Source organism: Stegodyphus dumicola, chromosome 2 (assembly GCF_044657685.1).
Source record: "Stegodyphus dumicola isolate Sdum_Otavi_A_Nest chromosome 2, ASM4465768v1".
Classification (NCBI taxonomy): Eukaryota; Metazoa; Arthropoda; class Arachnida; order Araneae; family Eresidae; genus Stegodyphus; species Stegodyphus dumicola.
In genome coordinates, this window is record NC_140769.1 from 162,857,506 (window position 1) to 162,877,714 (window position 20,209).

At 31.4% G+C, this 20,209-nt stretch overlaps 1 protein-coding gene across 3 annotated transcripts in view; it reads right to left on the bottom strand.

Annotated features, from left to right (window-relative positions):
* The window catches only part of LOC118205095 (ubiquitin thioesterase OTUB1), a 56,738-nt gene that overhangs the window by 32,783 nt on the left and 3,746 nt on the right, over positions 1–20,209 (bottom strand). For all 3 annotated transcript variants that reach the window (XM_085811399.1, XM_085811397.1, XM_085811398.1), the window contains exons 2-5: positions 15,142–15,194; positions 11,872–11,970; positions 10,682–10,800; positions 800–884 (exon numbers count right to left, since the gene is read on the bottom strand). In XM_085811399.1, coding sequence (XP_085667525.1) covers positions 800–884; positions 10,682–10,800; positions 11,872–11,970; positions 15,142–15,194 — 356 coding nt within the window. The remainder of the gene's footprint in view (positions 1–799; positions 885–10,681; positions 10,801–11,871; positions 11,971–15,141; positions 15,195–20,209) is intronic.

Genomic DNA, 20,209 nt, shown 5'->3' on the forward strand with positions numbered 1-20,209 from the left:
AGATACAGAAATTAGAAAGAAGCAAGGAAAATGGCACATATGCAGTAAAAAAAAAAAAAAAAAAAAAAGAGACAACAAACACACTTTTAAGTGCGCAAAATGTAACTTTTTTACACATGAAAAGCATTTCAAAACAGTGTGATAACTGTTATGAAGAATAATATTTTTTTAAATATTTATGACAATTTTTATAGTAACCAAGTAAACCAGATTTTTGAAAATGCATTTTATTTAATACTCTTTTACTGCCATAAGTTTCTAAGAACACTAAATAGCAAAATAAATTATTATATTAAATTTAGTCCTTGCAGAATGGAAAATTTAAATGCAAAATATGCCTTGGCCTTCTTTGATCCAAGAGACTCACTTGTAGGTACTGCGCAAGGAATGCTTGAGGGTTAAAACATAAAACATTATATTCCCAATAATCCTCTGAAGTCATTAAATAAAATGGCAAATAATTAAATTATTCACCTTAAGCAGACACTTGTACAAATTTTTGCAATTTTATTTAAAAAATTTGTATATGCTGTATTCAATTTAAATTAAACAAGGAAAACTCTTATCTAATTTGCTAAGGATAAAATATCAGTAATCATATAGTATGCAATCTACTGCTTTTATTACTTATTTATTTTTTAATGGATGGCACTAAATTGTTGTTTTAACCATTTCTTTCACAGCCATTTTATCACACATTTGAATTTAAAAACATTTTAGCCCTCTGAGAAATAAATAACTAACCAAAAGCAGTAGTCTGCATACTACCTGATTAGCAAAATATCTGTAAATATCTTACAGTGTCATGAAAATCTTCTATTGTAAATTGTGGAAAACCTAAAGAAACTAAATCATCTTTGGTTTTTGCAGCTATTTCTTTAAACCTGAAAATAAAGGATCAGAAAATGAATGCAGCACATTCTAATCAACAAAATTTTATTACAACATATAATCAATGTAATTATAGAAAGCAGTTATTCAAATTTCACTCTCATTATGCCACTAAGTTTCTAGACATTTAAATGGCAAATTGGGAAGAGGGGAGATTTTTCTATTTGGCAACATATATAGATTAATTCCAGGTTAGTTAACTATAGTAAATTAAACAAAGGTTAATCAGTTTATGAAAATAAATGTGATATTTATTTGTTTGTCAAAATAAAATTAAAATTGGTATTCATTAGGAAAGATTAACATGAAAACTCAGTTTTATATGCTTTTAAAGAAAATTATATCATACATCAGTGAAAAAAATTGATTTATATGACTATTACTCAGATTATAATTTTTTAACCCATAGATTAAAAAAAATATGAAAGTAATACAAATAAAACTCTTTTTATTACAGGAAATTTGGAAAAGTACTCTAGACTCATTTCAAAATTCTGAATCTATTAATATTAAATAGCATGAAATCTCTCTACAAAGAAAACTCATAAATTGTAGATAATTTTGAGTGTTCTCTGAAGATGGCTGCATTCGAAAGTATGACTATTGATACTGATGTCATTTTTAAGCTCTAAAAAATACAATTCACTTTCAGATGTGATTATCTTATTGTACAAGTTTTAATGTATTATACATATCCGCATATCAAGATACAGCATGGAAACAACCTAACAACAGCATGCAGAACAAAGAAAAAAAAAAAAAATTCTATTTATTTTAGTTTGATTCTACAAGATAATTTATCAGACAAATAATAAAAAACAAATTATTCACACATAAGCTTTTATAAAGTTCAGAAATTTTCAGTACCAAATTGTTAAATACACACAGGGTGTTTCAAGACAGTGGTATATATCTTTAGTAAAAAATAACAGCAAAGCACAAAGCATATATACATATATATTAGATGAAACCTAGATCACTGTTTTCATTTTCCAAATAAATCAATAATGATCAAAGGGATTCAAAATTTAATAAACAATAATTAAATACTCCCCTTTGAAAGTGCACATTAAGCAATGGTCATAATCAAGGCCCAGATTTTAGTGATATATACATTTTTTGAATATTTTCCTCTTTTAAAGCATTTTTGGGGTCTTTTAGAAGAGGAATTTTCTAGTAATCAAACTGAAAAATTAAATTACCCTTGAAATAACACAGTCTCAAATCCTATAACTCATTTTTACTGGGCTGGCATGTCTAGCCCAGAACTGATTATGTAATCTGTTACTCCTACCTATCATGACAAGCTTTTCCGAAAAAATAGGAGTGTCACTTCCAATAATTTTCGCATGAAGACATTTTTTAGTTCTTTTAAGACTTTTTGTGCAAATTCAGTTCCACAGGAATACATGCAGATGAGGAGAAGGCTATTATGCAGACATTCTTGGAATTACAATGTCATTTTCTAAAAATCCAGGCCCTGGTCATAATATTAAATATGTTAGTATTATAAATGAAATTTTACCTATGGCAGTTCTCAAGATAAAATTCATAACTCTTTGATTTGGATTGCAATTATATTTACTTTTCCGTTAGAGGAGAATTAACAATAAAAACTTTTGAGAGCAGAAACATTGACTTCATGATTTCAGAGAAATAGAATAAAAACTATTAACCCTCCCAGCATTATAGACAAAAAATTCTGTATAGAAGGCTGGCTTTCTTATTCATTACACATGAAAATTTCTGTTAGCTTTTAATTTATCTGATTTCATTTTGGATGTACACTAGAAGAAAAGGAATCATGGTACAAAGTGGAAGAATCATTTTTTAAATTAAGAAAATATAATTTATTCATGACATTCTCAGGAACTTTGAAATTTCAAGGCTAAATCCGTAATGCTGAGGGTTAAATTTCAAAAAAGGATGGTACAGTTTTAAGTATCCAGACAACCTATGACCATAGCTTTTTCAGATGTTAAAAAAACTATGCAATTAATTGTTTTTTCACCCTGAATTACACTAAATAAATGTTCAAATAAAATATAATGAAATGGAAGAAAGCAACTTGAACCTTCTTTTTTTTTATGATCTAATTCCATATTAAAAAAAAAAAAAAAAAAAAACCTCTTTTACAAAAATTTTTTGTATACATATAGATTTGAAATACATAATAAAAAATATGCCATTTTTGAACCTATTCTGATAAAAAAATTAGCAGCAAGAGGGTTAAGACAATTACGAACTTGAGATAAATTACTTAATTATGGTAGCGAATTATTCCAAACTTCCTCCTATTTCTCATGTACTGCAAATGCAATTTACAGTACATAATGAAAAAAATAATGTTTTCTCCTTGAATACTATATAACATAAGACCATTTTAAACGGTAACGTTTAAATTAAGCAAATAAAGTAATTTATAAATGCATTCTAAAAGGAAGTCCAATTTGTAGTTTGGACATTAGCAAAGCATTGAATGTTAAACTATAGATTATACACTGCTGGCCATTAAAATTGCAACACCATGAAGTAAAGCAAATACAAAAAAGATATTTATTGCACACAAATAGTATGGCATGAAGACAAATTGATTACATTTGTAAGCATTTTGGAAGTTTACAGAGGTGCAAAATTAGTAGAAACAGCTGCCATTACGCATAAAATCAAACTGGGATTGGATGACAGAAATGGGCAACTCATTCCATGCTGCTTCAAGTCTATGCCACACTTCATCAACACTATTAGCTGGAGAGGGATGGTGGGCTAGACTCTCAACGACCCGCGACCAGATGTTTTCAATGGGTGACAGATCTGGGGACTGTGCAGGCCAGGGCAGCGATTGAATACCCTGTGTATCGAGGAAGGTCAGAACACGATGTGCAACATGTGGTGTTGTATTACCTTGTTGGGACATGGCATTTGGGAGTGTTGAAGATAAGGCACAACCATTGGACGTAACACGTCAGAAATGCACCCATCTGTATTCAAATTAACGTCGATCCGAACTAGAGACGTGCATGTCATGTACTAAATGGCTGCCCCAACTTTCACAAAAGGTGCAGGGCCCTTATGCCAATATCAAATGCAAGCAGGCGACGTGTGGTCTCTTCGGACATTCCACACACATGTATGGCTTTCGAAATATGTACGCAGAACCGGGACTTGTTTGAAAAGGCGACATTGTGCCACTCCTGTACCCCGCTTTGTCGTCTGGTGCATCAGAGTCGCCGTCTCTCTCCATGCTGCATTGTCAAGGGAAGCCGAAGTAATGGACACCCTGCTAATAGTTCACACTGCTGCAAATATCAATGCACCTCGTGAGCTTATGCTGGGCGTGCTGCAAGCATGCCCATTTCCTGACTAATGCTCCATGATGTGGTCGTACGGTTTTGCATGGCTTACCTCTCAATATGTCTGTCCTCTCTGGCATTAGTTATGGGAAGGCGTTGAGATCCTGCATGCTGTTCAGTACGACCCTCAGCAAGCCATTGACTCCATAGTCGGATGACAATGTTTGGATGTCGACCAGTGCGACCGGAGATATCACGGAATGATAATCTACACATTCGATTGGCAACGATCCTGCCTCGATTGAATTTTGGAACTTCCTGGTAAGGAGTTCCTCTTCTTATTGAGGCTTAACACGATATTGTGAGCAAACTAAAACCTTAAAAAGCACTTTCCAAATGAGAAATCCACTATGCAATTTTTTTCATGCAGTGCTACAGATATTGTTTCTCCCTGTGTCATCTAAATGCTCTGAAATATTAATTATTTGCATATGTCAACCTCTTCTTCCTTTCATGTGACTGACGTTCATCAGACCATTCCTTCCTGGTGTTGCAATTTTAATGACCAGCAGTGTGTTTATAGCGCCAAGCACAGTACATAATTCTTGTGACTAGATGTGCCAAGGTAAATTAATATTATAAATCAAGAGGTAACATCTTCCCTTTTTTTTTTTTTTTTTTTTTTTTTTTTTGCTTTGCCACATTACAATTTTAAATTTCATTTAATAATGCTGTAAAATAATTATTTTATTTTTATTATTGACTGCTTATGCATAATTACATGTAACTATTAAAGTTGTTGATTCTTCTGATTATTATTTTTTATTTGTACATTTTATAAATTTTATTTTGCAATAATTTTTTTATGATTAGCTAACTGTAGTAAAATAATTCCAGAAATGAAGCACTTCTGATGCTTTATTTCTGGCTGTGAAGAATTACTTTTGTTGGATTTAGATGGCTAAATTAGCAGCTGTCTACTTTAGTATCCAAAATCAGAAATCTAGTTATAAAAAGTATTTAATATAATAATTCAATACAATAAAGCAACTGTAAAATTTTTAAAGTTAAATTTATGAATGATTTTTAGTTCAATGAGAGATTAATTGAATATAAATACATTTTTAACGTTACCTGCTGCCGTACTGATGGCTGAATAATTAAGGCCACTGAATACTAAGAGTTTGACCAGGGTTGAATCCCAGGAGAGCAGGTTTTTTTAAACCAACATCTATCTTTTTTTTTTTTTTTTTTTTTTTTTAAGTAAAGTTTGCTATTGTTTTGTTTATGACTTGAGAAATAGAAAACCAGTTTAGACACTTATTTTCTTAAGAAAAGACACTTCAAAAATCAGTGTTGCTGCACCAGCTAACATATTTTGTCACCATCATTTCCACCTACAGCCTCATTGTCACAAATTTCTTTTTTTTACTTCAACCTTATACTTCCGTTTTGAGGTTATTGATTATTGTTTTACTGAAGTTTAAAATACTATTCTTGCCTAATTTTTATCTGAATATTTTAAACTTAAGACAAAATGCAAATGATGAAAAGAAACAAAATTGTGCAACGTTCAGCTTTATGAACTTTTAAATGATGTTAATGTTGATTATAAAGAAACAGAAATGTGTTTTTATTTGTTCAAGAAAAAGGCAGAAACATCAGAATTGACGCACAGTGCTTATTTAGATACTATAACTGATGATAAACAATTCGAAACAGAATTTGAAATAACAGAGGACTATCGAGAAAAGGCTGTTAGGATACAGTTAAAATTGGAATGATTTCTCGATAATATTAAGAGAAAATTAAATGAAATCCAAAACACAGCGTCAGAGAGTAGCCAGAAATTAGTTACTGATGAAAATACATGAAAAACTTTGTGCCAATGCCTACCGAAAGTAGAATTTTATAAGTTCGCAGGTGATTTAAAAAGTTGGCTTACGTTCTGGAATCAGTTTAAAAACATACATGAAAATAATAACTTAACTAATGCAGACAAATTCCATTATTTGATACAGTCAACAAAAATTAAATCAGAAGCTAGAGATATTGTAGAATTTTTTCCTGTTAAAACAAAAATTATCCTTTGGCTATAGAAAGCCTCACTGAGAGATATGGCCGAAAAGAACTTTTAATTGATTTTTATGTTCAAGAGTTAATAAAACTTGTTTTGGATAACGCAGCGAAAAGGAAGCAGGATTCTTTGAGTAGTTTGTATAACAAACTTTCAACACAACTTAGAGCACTGAGCAGTCTTGGTGTGACAACTGATCAGTGTGGAACAATGTTATACCCTCTTGTAGAAAGTGCTATTCCTATTCATGTATTGCGATCATTTGAAAGACAACAAAACATTACTGAATCTGAACGAAACATCTTGAGTCTTGATGCAATAATTGAATTTCTGAAAAGCAAAGTTCAGTCAGAGGAAAAAATAAAATTAGGCAGAACGGATATTTTTTCTGTGTCTGATCATAAGCACTTGGCAACTAGCCAAAATATTCCTTCCGCGTCGGATTTGTTGAATCATGAAGCAATATCTTCTTGTTCGTTTTGTTTAAAAGATCATGAAACGCGTAACTGTAAAAAGGCGTTTTATATTCCGTTAGATGAAAAAATGTCTGCGGTAAAAAAGAAAGGTTTATGTAGAATATGCTTGGTTAAAGGTCACCTCAGTAACAAATGTCGATCAAATGTTAAGTGTCAGATCTGTTCAAAAAGACATTTGAAATGTTTTTGTCCCAGCCTTGAATGTAATAAGTCTAGTGAAATGCATAACCAGGAAAATGATGAAAAAAAAGAGAAAACAATTGATTCTTTGCATTCGAGTGCTACGAATGAAGTTTTCCTTCAGACCCTGGTTGTAAACATAGAGGGTAAGAATAAAAGGCGTAAAGTTAGATTAATGATTGATACGGGAAGCTCAAAAAGTTATGTTTTAAAGTCTACCGCAGAAGAAATGGGATTTGACTTGCAATGGGAGGAAGAATTTAGTCATTCTTTATTTGGTGGAACGAAAACTGAAATTTATAAGCATAAATGTTACAAGATTTATTTGAGTAGCCTTGATGGTAATTATTCGTGTAAATTAGATGCTGTAGACCATGATGTTATTTGTAATGATATTTCAAGCATAAGATACGGTTCTTGGAATCGCGAATTAGGAAATAAAGGAATACGCTTAACTGATACCCAAGGGAATCCAGGCCCTATTGAAGTACTGTTAGGGGCAAACATTGCAAGGAAGTTATTTACTGGCAAACGAGAAGAACTAAGAACAGGTTTAGTGGTTACAGAAACAAAATTGAGTTGGACTTTGATGGGAAAAGTACCTCAATCCGAACATCAGCACAATGTAAATATGACTGCAGTTTCTATGTTATCTCAAGAAGACCTGCCTGTTTTATCATTGTGGGACTTAGAATTATTAGGTATCCGAGATCCTGTTGAACAAAAAACTAAAGAAAAGTCAAGAAGTGCTATTATGGTTCATTTCCAAGAAACAGTTCGTCAATCAGAAAATGGTAGATACGAGGTTGATATGCCTTGGAAGATTGAGCATGCAGTCTTACCTGTCAATTATGACCTGTCTTTGAAAAGACTCAAATCTACTACGAAGAAGTTGGAAAAAATCGGATATCGTGAAAAGTATCATGCAATGTTTAATGAATGGCTGCAGGAAGGAGTTACTGAAGAAGTTCCCCAAAAGGAGTTGTCTTTATCCATTGTTCATTACCTCCTACATCGTTCAGTCATTAAGGAAAAGTCCTCACTATCTTCCATGAAAATTAGACCCATTTTTGATGCTTTGGCAAATCTTGCTAATCAGCCATCTTTAAATGACTGTTTAGAGACTGAAATTAATTTGATTGAAACTATTCCTTCTATCCTAGCAAGATTTCACTTACATGAAATTGGTGTGATTTCAGACATCAGAAGAGCATTTTTACATATATCTCTAAATGAAAGAGATCTAGGTTTTTTACAATTTCTTTGGTATGGTGATGATGGTAGAGTGAAAACATTTCGTCACATCCATGTCTTATTTGGCATTACTTGTAGTCCATTTTTGCTGATGGCAGTTATTGACCATCATTTATCCAAAGAATGGGAAGAAAAATATTCTGAAGAACTTCTTAAAAAATAACAAGATAGTTTTTATGTCGATAATTGCGTAACTAGTGTACAAAATAATGCAGAACTAGAAATATTCATCGAATCTGCAACTAATGTAATGAAAGAAGGAATGTTTGATCTCAGAGGATGGGAAAGTTCTGGCATTCCTGCATTTTCAGAAAATAAAACATCACCGGTATTAGGACTTATTTGGGACAAAGATTTAGCTACCTTAGAAATAGACACCGAATTTTTGAAATTTGATGAAAGAGAAAAGGTAACTAAAAGGAAATTACTTTCACTAGTTAGTCGAGTATTTCATCCCATAGGTTTCCTTGCACTTGTTATGATTCAGCCTAAGATTTTGCTGCAGGCCGCTTGGAAGAGCAAAGAATCATGGGATAATAAAGTGAATGATAAAATAAAGAAAAAAAAAATTTTTAAATGGGAAAAACAACTGAAATACTTCAAAAATATAAAAATTCCAAGATGGTTAGGCGTGATGAAGGCATCCAATTTAAGTATCCATACTTTTGTCGATGCCAGTAAGACAGATTATGCGGCATGCATTTTCTTAAGAAGTGAATTCAGTATGGATTCAGTGACTGTTCAATTACTTCAATACTGGAGTGTTATCAAAGAATGCTTAACATGTAAAAGGCAAAAGGTAAAACATCTTGAGGTACCTTTTCCGCCTCTTCCAAAAGACCAAAGAGAAGTAGCAGAAGTTTTTCAAGTATCGGGTGTAGACATAGCTGGACCTCTGTTGACTAAATCTAAACAAAAATTGTGGATAGTACTTTTTACTTGTGCCGTATTTAGAGCTATCCATCTTGAGCTAATACCTTCACTGAATACCAATGACTTCATCCTAGCTATGCATAGGTTTATAGCCAGTAGAAGACGAATTTCTGTGATGTATTCAGACAATGGTACTAATTTTACAGGACTAAATAATGCTCTGAAACAATTAGATTGGACTACAATTGAAAGTGAATTTAGAGTCAACAAAATTCGTTGGAAGTTTAACCCACCCTCCTCTCCATGGTGGGGAGAATTCTGGGAACGTTTGATTGGGATTTTGAAAGATCTTTTGAGAAAAAAATCTTAGACGCTCCTGTTTGTCTTACAAGGAATTGCAGACTCTCGTCTGTAAATGCGAATCTGTCATGAACAGCAGACCGTTAACTTACATATTCGAGGAACAAGATCAGAAGACCTTGACCCACTCAATGTTTCTTCAGAATATTCATTAAATGATGTTCCTCACTTGGATCAAATTGAAAAGACTAATATTGTTTTGAGATGAAGACATATTCAAAAGGTTCGTGAAAATCTAAAACGAAGGTTTAAAAAGGAGTATCTGGGTTTCCTTCGTTCTTCAGTTAACAAAAGAGAAGATAAAATACATGTAGGTGACATAGTGTTAATTGGCACAGATGATAAAAAAAGGCTGCATTGGTTGCTACGGAGAGTACTGGAACTCTTTCCAGGAAAAGATGGAGTCATCAGACTTGTGAAACTGTGAACTGAAAAGGGAAACATATTAAGACCAATCCAACGACTGTACCCTTTGGAATGGACACCAAATTACGAGCAAGTTTTATTGGAACCTCAGAAGGTTCCGGAAGTGGTAGCTGAAAATCCTGAGCTTAATACTGACTCTAATGAAACTGTTCGTGTGTCTCGCTGAGGACGAAAAACTTCTAAACAAACTTTTGAACTTTTTGTGTTTGAACTCTTAAAATATTGATTTCAATTTGCAATCTAATATTTTGAAATATTTCTATTATTAATTGCACATTATTGTTATCTGAAATTGTATGTATGTATTATCATGATGTTGCTGTTTTGAGTTTGTATCCCCAAACTCAAGGTGGGGAGAATGTCGAGCTACGATCAAACTGCATGAGAGGTAAGTTTCTCTGTTACGGAATGGCAACGAGAGATTGTTGTTCAAAAAGATGGATGATCGAACTGCATTGTAAGATCATTTTGTGGATGTTGCATATTGTAAAATGAACCTATTACAATGTGCTAAATAGTATTAAAATGCTATATATTAAAAGATCTTTCATCTGATCTAAATTTTAACAAACCGCTCATTATTTTCTCTTAAACTTACAATGATGTTCACAACAGGATGAATCAAATGTTGACACATCTTCACCCATGTAAAAATCTGTTAGCTTCAACCTACTTAAACATGCTTCAGAGGTGACAATACAAAATATGTATTGTAAAGTAAATCTTTACTTACTTGTATATTGTATTTAAAATTTAAAAACAATCATTTGGAACTTAACTCAATCATCATAGGGGTTAAAAGGAGCTATATAAAAAATATAAAATTAAACCTTCAGTTCAATATTATTTACCTTTTATATTCTTGTGTATCAGTTAGCAAACTTTCTAAGTAAGCAAAAGTAAAAGCTCTGAAAAAACAGTTGCCATCAGGGCGCATTTTTCGTATACAGCTGTATTTATTCTTTAAATCCTGAAAAATAAAATGACAATGTATAAAATATAATTAATACAACTTAAAAAGCACTTCTTTAAAACAAAAATTATAATAATAATACTGATACAACAGAAAATACATTTTGAGGCTAGCTCAATTGGAATTTATTACTGCTACCAGATATATACATCTAAATCTCCAATAAGGAAAAATATCTGTTTCTGGATGAAAAAATTATTACCGGAAGTTTATCGCATGAAAAGTCTCGTGAAGAGCTTCTCAGTCATCAGACCCACTTAATAATACTGAACACACTTTAATAAACAGCATCAAACATCAATTTCCAGAATTTTTAATTTCAATTTCTGTTCATTCACTTAATAATTACCATGGGAGATAAAATATTTGTAATATCAGCATTTATCTAGTAAACAAAAATTTAATATTACTGCAAATTTTTTATAATTATTTTTATTACCTTTCAAGCAACTAAAACTCTTCTTAGATTTCTGTCTTAATTAAGATAATAAATATAAAATTTAATTTGTAAAAGTGCTTTTTAGAAACTGGTATGAATTCAAAATTACAATTTCTGTTAGACAGACAGATATAAAAGTAAAGGGGATTTTAAACTTTTTAAGATATTCTCTTTTTGTCTTTGAATTAATTTTATGATTACAATTTAAATTCTAAGACTACATTTAAATACTGTAAAATTTCAAATAAAAAGTCCCCCCTTTATGTTATCCTCCTATTTAGTTTCTGAGGTAGCAGAGTATGTAAAATAGTCTCAACAATTAACCATTTTTCTCATATATAAGACTTAATCTTGATTCAATTGCATAAGAAAGGAAAAGGGAAAATGAACATGCACATCTATTTTATTTAAAACATTTTCTTGAGTCTTCAATGTGAAGAAATCAGTTACTAAGAAGTAAGTTAAATAATATTTATACTTGTCTAATACTCTTTTATCACATACTGAATATCAGAAGGCATACAGAAAAAAATATTTAAATTCTTTTTTTCTTAATTCATACAAGCTATACAACTTTTTATTAAAAAGGAGAAAAATATTTTATTATATAGTTAAATAGTTGCACTTACATTTACTTTCTGTTGATATATAAGATCATCTTCAGCATATTCTTTCTGCAACACAGATAGATCAACTTTGGGTCCTATTAAGGGAATTGTCTCAGCAATCTATACATGAGAAAAATTAACTTTACATTAAAAATTAATCACACATTTTAAATTGAAATAAAAAGTTATGACTGCAAAAGCTCATATTTTAAAACAATGATTCTTGAATGTTTTGGGTTATCACTGCATTTTAAGTAGATGAACTTCAGCAGCAAACTGACTTTTTCTGAACTACCAAATGTCGTATAGTCCAACATAGTTTTGTACCCTTAATTTTACTTCAAGTCTTTGTAATTCTGAGGGAATGTCGCAGGGAAAGTCTAAGATCTCTTCCTCATCTCTCCTACCACCAAACTCTCAAGATGATTTTGGTTTGAAAGGTATTTAAGCACCCCCTTGCCACACACACACTATATGCTTACAAACATCTATGCCTTCTCCAGAATTCGAGCCCTTGCTCTTCATTACAACAATCAGTGTAGCTAACCACGATCAAAGTAAAACTCCTTATCACTAAGCCATTTTTTATTTACATCATATGTAGAAATATTTACCGTGCTAAATACTGTGCAAGAATTACCGTGCTAAAATTTACCGTGCAAGAATAAATAGTGCTAAAAAAAAACTGATAAACATGCAAACACAGATGTAAGCATATAACACCAAAGTTTGCTTACATGAAATGATTCTTCCTCATGACTTATAAGAATTTAAAAAGGCTACATCTGAAATCAACATTCTGAAGTTCTGATATGATACGAGTTCTTATAATCCATGAAAGATGAGTTTCGTAAGTAAGCTTGGTAAACAGGTTTGTTAAAGACAGTAAGCTTGGTAAACAGGTTTGTTAAAGACGGTAAGCTTGGTAAACAGGTTTGTTAAAGACAGTTAATTTTAATTTAACAGTTAGTCTTAAGTTGAAGAATAAAATATACAATGAAATTTAGAAAAAAACTGTTGAGGAATATTTCTAAGAAAATATTAAAAACGATTATTGGAGATAAGTTATTTCTTTAAAAGCCATAACTTATAAGCAAAAATGGGGTTTTTCTGATTATCTAAAACCTTGCCCTGTGAAGTTGCTAATTCGTTGCCCACAAAATTTGTGTCAAGCTAACATGTGAAAGGCAACAACCATTTTCAAAATGACAGCGCACTAAGAATTCTATGAAAGAGAAATCAAACAATAAAAGGAAAAAAAAGCAAGAAACATCTGTAATGCGACACTAATCATTTTCAAAAAATCTTTATGTAATTTTTTTTTCCTGTTTTTCCATGTACACAGTGATCTATAATCACTGAAAAAATTGGAGAATTGCACAAATTTGGCATCTTGCATTCTAACACTTCGCTTACAATTTTTCACACTGCATATTTATAAAATTATATCGTTTAAATAGTGAATTTTTCATTCTCTTACTGTCAGGCAAAATGCCACATTTCTGAAGGAATGTAATGCCTTTTTTCCCGTTTCCAGCAAATGCTACACTCCCATTATAATTTATTATAAGAAAAAATACTTTATATGGACACCACAACTTCACTGTACAGCCTATAAAATTGCACACATTTTTGGCTGCACTTAACTTCTCTCTTCAAATTGTATTAGAGATATAGTTACAAGGCATAAATTCATAAAAACTCAAAACATCATTTAAAAATTGAAAAAACACACACACACAAAAAAAAAAAAAAAAAAAAAAAAAGAAAAAAAAAAAAAGAAAAACCTAAAACAACAAAAACAGCTCTCCCACCCCAAAGTAACTGAGAGTTAATTTTTTTCCTCCCTGAGCAAAAAGTTATAGAAGTTTGTACGCCAAGTGACTTGATTCGCTATTCTATTGAGAGTAGTTTCAAATGTAAATGAATGACCGCAAAAAAAAAAAAAACCTAAAACAACAAAAACAGCTCCCCCACCCCAAAGTAACTGAGAGTTAATTTTTTTCCTCCCTGAGCAAAAAGATATAGAAGTTTGTACGCCAACTGACTTGATTCGCTATTCTATTGAGAGTAGTTTCAAATGTAAATGAATGACGGCCTCGATAGGCCTAGCGCCACTTAAACTTTTAAGTTGTTGATAATTCTACAATTATTGCATGTAGATTAACTAAAGGCAAAAAACCTTAACCAGAATTTAAGACCAACATAATTCAACCACTTTTAAAACTAAAAATGTACAATTTACCAACATATTATGATAAAAATATTGAGCTCACCGGGCTGGGTAACAGTGTAGGAAAATTTCAACATTCTACGTCTACTCGCTTTTTTGAGTTATGCAAGATACATGCGTACATATCTACAGATATCATAAAAAAAATCTCTTCTGAATCCACTTTAAACCCATTTTGGAAAAACCATTTATTCTGTCCACACGTACACATGACAGGCAGAAAAATTGTTCAAACTGATTCAAGAGCGATCAAAATGGATATTTTTGTTGAAATATGATACCTGAAATTTTCATGACTACAGTACTTCCTTTACTTCGTACAAGGAAGTAAAAACTGAGCTCAACGAGCTGGGGAATATATATACGTTTGACATGGCCAATTCAATGAAAATGGGAGGTGCACAACTACATGTTATAGCAGTGCCATATACAAAATTTCAATTCTCTACAGTTACTCGTTTTTGACTTATGCGAGATAAATATATATGTATGCAGTTATGTACATACCGGTGTCTTGAAAATATCTCTTTTGGATCTATTTAACAATCCGTTTTGGAAAAAAGAATCTTTTATTCTGTCTGTAGGTACAGATGTCATACAAAAAAAAAAATAATAAATAAATAAATAAAATAAAAAAATCATTCAAAGTGGTCAAAATAGATACTTTTGCTGAAATATGATACTCGAAATTTTTTACAATTACATTTCCTATACTTCGCAGAAGGATGTAAAAATGCACTCAGTACAAAAACAAACACTAATCAGAAAGATAACTGTAATATTTTGGAGAGCTGCATATGCAAGTGCATCATACCTAAGTTGCCACATAAATACATTTTGGCAATGTCATGGTTTGCCATATATCTATTTTGGTGAAATAATGTGTTGCTTTGTGAATACATTTCTGTGCAGAAGGTAGGGCTGTGCATGCAGAAAATCAGAAAAGAAAAAATGCTATATTTAAAGATTTGGTAAGATAATGATCACAATTAAAACAAAGTTACAACTAAACTATAAAAACCACAAGAAAAAATTCTGCAATAAAGCAGATGACTCACTTCTCGTTCAATTTCTCGCTCTTGTGCAATAATGGCTTCATCTTGGTTAACATCTATTTTTAAAAAAATTAGATATATATAATTTGATTTTATCATAAAAGAAAATCAATTGCAATTTTTCACGCATTCTACATAGCCTGTTAGGACTTCTATATAAAAGGAATGTATAGATTTACACATATAATGAATAGGTTTTTTTTTCCTCCTAAAGGTTCTCTGAGACATGAATACTTTCCAAGAGTTCACAAAGATAAAAAGGTTGGGTTACATTACCTATATTAAATCAGAATATTTCAAATTCATCATAACTATTAAAATAAAAAAATAAACTTATAAATACATTAGGTATATTTACAAAGTTTAAAAATAACACTCATTGATTTTACTAAATAATACTTTAAACTTTTATTTCAGAATATACGCTTTATCACTCGATGATATGCATAAAAGCTGAACACATCTACATGCACTGCCAAAAAAACAGAATATAAAAGTTAGCAAAATAAAAGATACTCTTTCATCTTCAATAATTACATTTTGTAGGTAATATGGTTAAAGTAAATACAGTAATCTCTGTCTTAGGGTCAGCAACCCTAAAACATTTATAAACAGCATAAGCATAGCCAGCTCAGAATACAGGAGGATGCCCGCTGATTCCTATGGTTATACTGTTCTTCTGCCTATTACGATATCTTCAAATGTATAGGCAACAATTACATAATAAATATAATATATCCTAATATTAATTATATTATAGATTAAAAAATAATAATAATAAAATTATGTAACATAATTATGGATATACAGCATTTAATTAATGTATTTATAATATACAAATACAGGTATGTCCAAATCAAATGTACCTATTTTGAACAGTCGATTAAAAACAAAGTTTCAGCGCTATGAGGGTGATTTTGGCCACATGTGGGAGCTGAATTTGTAGAGTTTGACGACAATATTTTTTTTTTTTGCGTCTGACGCACCTGCACTTTTGCTGAGCTGATAAACAGAAAAATGGCATCACCCCAAGAGAAGGCACAAACTGTTTTCCGATATGCAGAACACAAATACGTAGATAATCCGTGAAGACCTTCGTGCCTCCATAACCGCGGCTATTGCTACTATGACTCCAGAAATGGTACACCGGACGTGGTTGAACTGGCCTACCGACTGGACATTCTCAGGGTTACTAAGGGAGCTCATGTGGAATTGTACTGATAGTTTAATAAAAACTTTGTGAGTATTGGTATCTAATTTTACAGTTTTCTTATGCTTTTAAACTCTCTGTTAAGTACAGCAACTTCTTCAAATTAGGTTCATTTGATTCGGACACCATGTATATTAAACAAATATATTACAAGCATATTAACTCTTTAAAAACCTTTTTACAAGCACATTAACTCTTTAAAAACCAAAGCCTTTGCTAACCTTTATGCTAAAATATCCAACCACCTGAAATGGTTTTCAAGAGTTGCAGCAATTCCCCCCCACCCCATCCATTAGCGCACAAAGAAGAGTGAAGATTTCAAATGACATCTTTTCTACTTCTAACAAATAAAGATCAAAAACCAAAAATCAATCATTTTAGGGCAAGCTGTCTGCAATAAACTGATACAATCCATTTTGGGGAAACTGCACCTGCTACTGCATACCTTAAGGAAGAGAAGAAAACAACATAGGAATTTTGGCCGTTTGTGGTCGTTTGAATGAAAGGCCATTGAGCCATTTCGGTCTTCAAAGAGGTAAATGCATATTTCAATATTTTTGTTTTCACCTTAACTATTTTAACATTTATAAAACAATTTTAATATGCATAATAAAGGAGAAACAGTAAATAAGAACAATAAAATATAATCTTAGTAAAAGTATTTCAGGTATTTTACTTTCATTTCTAATGGATACATTCATATACATATAAAAGAATATTAAAACAATTTTTAAATTCATCTTACTTGGGTTTCATAATAATACAATAAAAAAATCCATAGTTTTGTTACAAATAACTACATAAGTAAAAAAACTGAATTAAACATATAAAAGTTGCACATGCACCATTTATGTTGGTCATAAAATTAAATTGCAAATAAAAATGGGGGGGGGACTTTTCTGCTCTTTCATTAAGGATCGGCAGTTAAAAGATTCTGGAATTTCATTTTTTTTATATTTCTTTGACATAATAATTAATTAATGCCAGAGATGCACTCTTTAAAACCATTTGCAAGATGTTATTGAGCAGAGTAGCTACTCTGTACAAAAGTACATCAATATAAAGAAAAAAGGTTTTCATCCAAAGCTTTTATAGTTGAAGTGTATGGAAGTTTTGCTTTGGGAATAGACAAGAAATGCTGTTACACATGTTTAAAAGAGGCTCTTGAAACCCTCCCACTAACTTTCCTCCTGTATGAATACTTTTTTATGAAATCTTTATGAAAATTTTTTGAGTCTTAAGATTGAGATGGTGGGAGAAGTGGCTTTCCATTGCTGAGTGCATGCATGGAGTCGACAGCTTGGACAAAAGTAAGAGTAACTGAGATTTGATTGTTTGGGACAAGTCTTAATATATTTACTGACAATGTCCACACCCTTCGTGCACTATGAAACTCTCAATGGTACTTTGACCATTAGCTATTAATTCTCTTTAATTCTATAAACAGATATAATTTCTTATTCAGTTACAAAGTTCCATTCTCCCAGTCCTATAATTGCCATGCTGAAAATTGTCACTCAAATTTTTTTCATTTCTCATCAACCTCTCTTGTCACTTTCTTCATTATCAGTAGTGATATTTTCTGGATTTAGAACCATACTAAAGATTTTGCCACTCATTAGTTAATTGATGATCGGAGCACTGTCATCGCAATGAAAAACTTGTTTTATCATCTTCATTTATTACTATTTTTCAACATTTCTTCACAAATTCCATTAAATGGAAAATTTAATGTTTTATTTGTAATATCTGAAACCCTTCAAATTCATGTGTTTAATTAATAAAGCATAGCAAGCATCCATTATACATTATTGACGATGTATAATGAGATTGGCAACTAACATATGTTATTCCACTACATTGCACACTGATGAAGTTAAAAGCCTGAAATATATTAGTTTAGTTATTATACTTACAACACATGCTTAAGGCTTATTACAGTCCCGAATAAATATATTCCCAAATATACATAAGGCTTATCCAGTGCAATATAGCACTAGATATTTTGCAGCCTGGTTCATTCTTTGCTTGTCCTAAATAATGTTGTCAGGTGCTCCTCAAATTCCAACAATACTGTTGCCTCTGAATTTTGCATTGTAATGCCTTCCCACCATTCTAAAGATCTTATCATCCCACAATTTTTTGCTTGGTGCTGTCTAAATTCTAAAAATCTTACCTCCCCGATTTTCAGCTACCTGTGGTTGTACCCCCTCTGGCATTGGTCTTGGGCTAATCAGTCATTCTCAATTCAAACATTAAATGTAATCTTTTGACCTAGGAATATCATTTATAAAACCTATTTTTTGCATATGGGAACAAAATATTAGACTCTTCTCATTAACACTTCAAAGTGCAGTTGGCTGAAGTCTGTAATCATCACTAAGCAAAACGTCCATATAAAAAGTTACCATGCTGTTTTATATTAAATAAAACATTACTTATTATTTTTTGCTTCCAAAATCTAGTAAGTTGACATGTGGAAATTATTAAAAAATAATCCTTATTTATACTTCTTTAAGGAACAGGTATTCTGCATAAAGAATTTTTCTTGACAACCACCACATGAAATTAAAACATCTCAAAGCTGAAGTGGTAGTATTTTCTGTATTTAAAACCATACTACTGATATTCAGTATTTGATTGATTGATGACTGAAGCATTTTTATCGCAAGACTTGAGAAATATCACCTTTATTTTGCATTTCTGATATTCTTAGAATTTTTTTTTTCTTGCGACATCTGAAAACCTTCAGATTTAATGTTCTTATCATCATCATAAAATTAAGTAACTGGTTATAAATTATGCCAAGCAATTTCAAAAATATCTGCAGATATATCCTCTCACCATGCACTAGACCACATATTAGATTTTGTATTACAGTACAAAGTCCATAATCTGGACTCGTCTGGACTTCGGCGATTCCAGATTAAGGGTTTTCCCAGATTATAGATCATCAGTTTAAGTCTGGTAAGATGGCATGCAGAAATTATACAATTAAAAATATGAAACCATAATTTATGAAATAAAAAGCAATTATAATCTAAAGGGTATCAAAATTTAAAAGAAAAAAAAGCTTAATATTTATTTGTTTACTTTATTAAACATTTCTTTCAATGTAAGTTGTTTAAGTTGCTTCGTTTTTTGTGCTAAATGTGCATGCGTACATTTGTGGCTTTGAGGTCAGGATTATAGATCATTCCGGATAATGGACATCCGGATTACAGACTTTGTACTGTAAAATGTTTTTAGAATTCTTGGATGCTACTTCAGCATCAGCTTTTAAAAAGGTACTTTAAATCTGTATTTTAGTGCTTGCAAAATTCTGATATCCATTGGCTGATGTAGTTTTGAGGAAAGAGCAAAATGGAGATATTATCATTTACTAAAACTGTAATTTTGCGAGCATTAATAATAGACAAAACAAAGTAATAAGCTGCTTCAAATAAAAAAAGGGAGAAGGGTAATTTGCTTGGTTAGTTTCCTCGTAATCTAATTTTTTCTTTCTTTCCTGTTGCTGCGCCAACAAAATAAAATCAGTATAGGCAACATTCAACTCTAAATATCTTGGGGCTTTACTTATTGTTTCAGTCAGATAGAAAAAATCCTAACCTAAAACCTACCATTCAAAGGCTGAAAGTACGGTCATAGCTAATGTCAATCACTTTGTTATCATTAGAGTGTTTGTTCTCTAACCAGCACATGTGTGAAAGCTGAATACAGGAGCTCATTTAGTTGAGGAAAAAAACAATATTTTTTATAACACACCTGCTTTTGCTAATCTTTGGAATATGGTAACAGGTAGTTTGGCGACATTTTGGTAAGGCGATAAAGGTTACTAGCTAGGACTTTAGCAGTGTACAT